At 37.5% G+C, this 1,623-nt stretch overlaps 1 protein-coding gene across 1 annotated transcript; it reads left to right on the top strand.

Annotated features, from left to right (window-relative positions):
- Positions 1-478: 478 nt before the first annotated feature.
- Positions 479-998, top strand: LOC115069137 (cubilin-like; the record flags this gene model as incomplete). Its single annotated transcript, XM_029560344.1, has 2 exons — positions 479-669; positions 815-998. Coding segments are annotated over 2 exons (375 nt in total), but the record flags the coding sequence as incomplete, so codon positions are not given.
- Between the last annotated feature and the right edge of the window lie 625 nt (positions 999-1,623).

Below are 1,623 nucleotides of genomic sequence, written 5' to 3'. Positions count from 1 at the left end.
TCTCCTCCCCTCCTCTCCTCTCCCCTCCTCTCCTCTTCTCTCCTCTTCCCTTTGCTCTCTCCCTAATCACCCAGCTCATTACCCCACACCAGAACTCAGGTTATAAATCAAAAGACGCAGGTGCTTGCCATCTTGCGCTACCTATCTTTACGTCAGGTATGGAGTCACTATCTCACATAGTATATATTTGTTTTTGAATGTTTTCCTCCTCTGTAAAGTAAGCTTTTGTGAAAATAAACGATCTCTTTTGCTTTCGTTTATAGCCCAGGTCTTCTCCACAACAACATAAACATACAACAGTGCATGTTCACTCAGCAAGCCACTGTGTTTCTAATCATTTCTAACACCTTGGTCCTAATTAGTTTCCAAATTCTTGTCTGTTGTCTGCACTTTGAAAATCCCCAAGAAAATCACAAAAGTTTAAAAACTTAGTGTTCAGTGTCATTTAAATAACCTAGCTTTCTTTCTTCTTGGGAAGGCTGTGGTGGATATTTGCATGCAGATACAGGAATTATCACATCCCCCAAGTATCCAGAGACCTATGCTCCCAACCTCAACTGCTCCTGGCATGTCCTGGTTCAGAGTGGTCTGACCATTGCTGTCCATTTTGAGCAACCTTTCCAGATTGTAAATGGAGACTCTTCCTGCAACCATGGGGATCACCTGGTGGTAGGTCTGGCTTGTTACCCTTTCTAGTTATGGACTCTCAGGCTTCATTTGAATTCTTTCTGTATCAGTACCCAAACTGGTAGGACTTTTTGTACTCTTTCACAATATAAAGGACATCATGCAATTTTAATGTGTCTTTTTTTAGCTAAAAAATGGACCAGATATCCATTCTCCACCCTTGGGGCCCTCTGGAGGAAATGGCCGCTTTTGTGGTGTTCATGCTCCGTCAACTCTGTTCACCTCAGATAATGAAATGTTTGTTCAGTTCATTTCTGATACTAGTAATGGAGGACAAGGATTTAGGATCAGATATGAGGCACAAAGTCTAGGTAAGTATTTCCATTGAGAATCGTATCAGTATTTTTTCCTGTGACTGTCTGATTTTTATTGAAATGGATTTTAGAAAAAAAATGTAAAATTTTCTGAGGTAAGAGTCATAGTGTTAATAGGAACAGCTAGCTGCCTATGATCAAGGACTTGCTATATGCTTGGTATATTGACAGTTCATCATGATTACTTTTTAAAGGAAAGTTATTATTTCCATTTACAGGTAAGTAACATGAGGTTTTGACTTTTCCAAACTATTTTTTTCCAATTACTAGCAAAAGTGAATTTTCTATATGTACAAAATAAACTGATCTAATTGATACTTTGACTAAATTAAACTTAGTGATCGCAGCATTGTAAGGGTGACGGTCATCACTTTCCTTTGTCGTCATCTCTGTCCTTCCTGTTTAATGACGTGGTCCATCATTCTGCTGTTACTCATTTAATTATTCTATACTGCAGCAGCAATATTTATTTAATCATATTTGCTTATTATATTTAATTATAATTGCATTTAATTCTACTGTAATGATTTGATTTTTATGGCATTTGCTTTTTAATAACATTTAGCTAAGTAACTAAATAAACAGGCAGAGCTTCAAAAACCAGAATAGTGTAAGTGGAGGG

Source organism: Nannospalax galili, unplaced genomic scaffold, assembly GCF_000622305.1.
Source record: "Nannospalax galili isolate Female #2095 unplaced genomic scaffold, S.galili_v1.0 C49175437, whole genome shotgun sequence".
Classification (NCBI taxonomy): Eukaryota; Metazoa; Chordata; class Mammalia; order Rodentia; family Spalacidae; genus Nannospalax; species Nannospalax galili.
The sequence above is the reverse complement of the archived record's forward strand: the minus strand, read 5'-3'. Positions and strand labels throughout refer to the sequence as shown.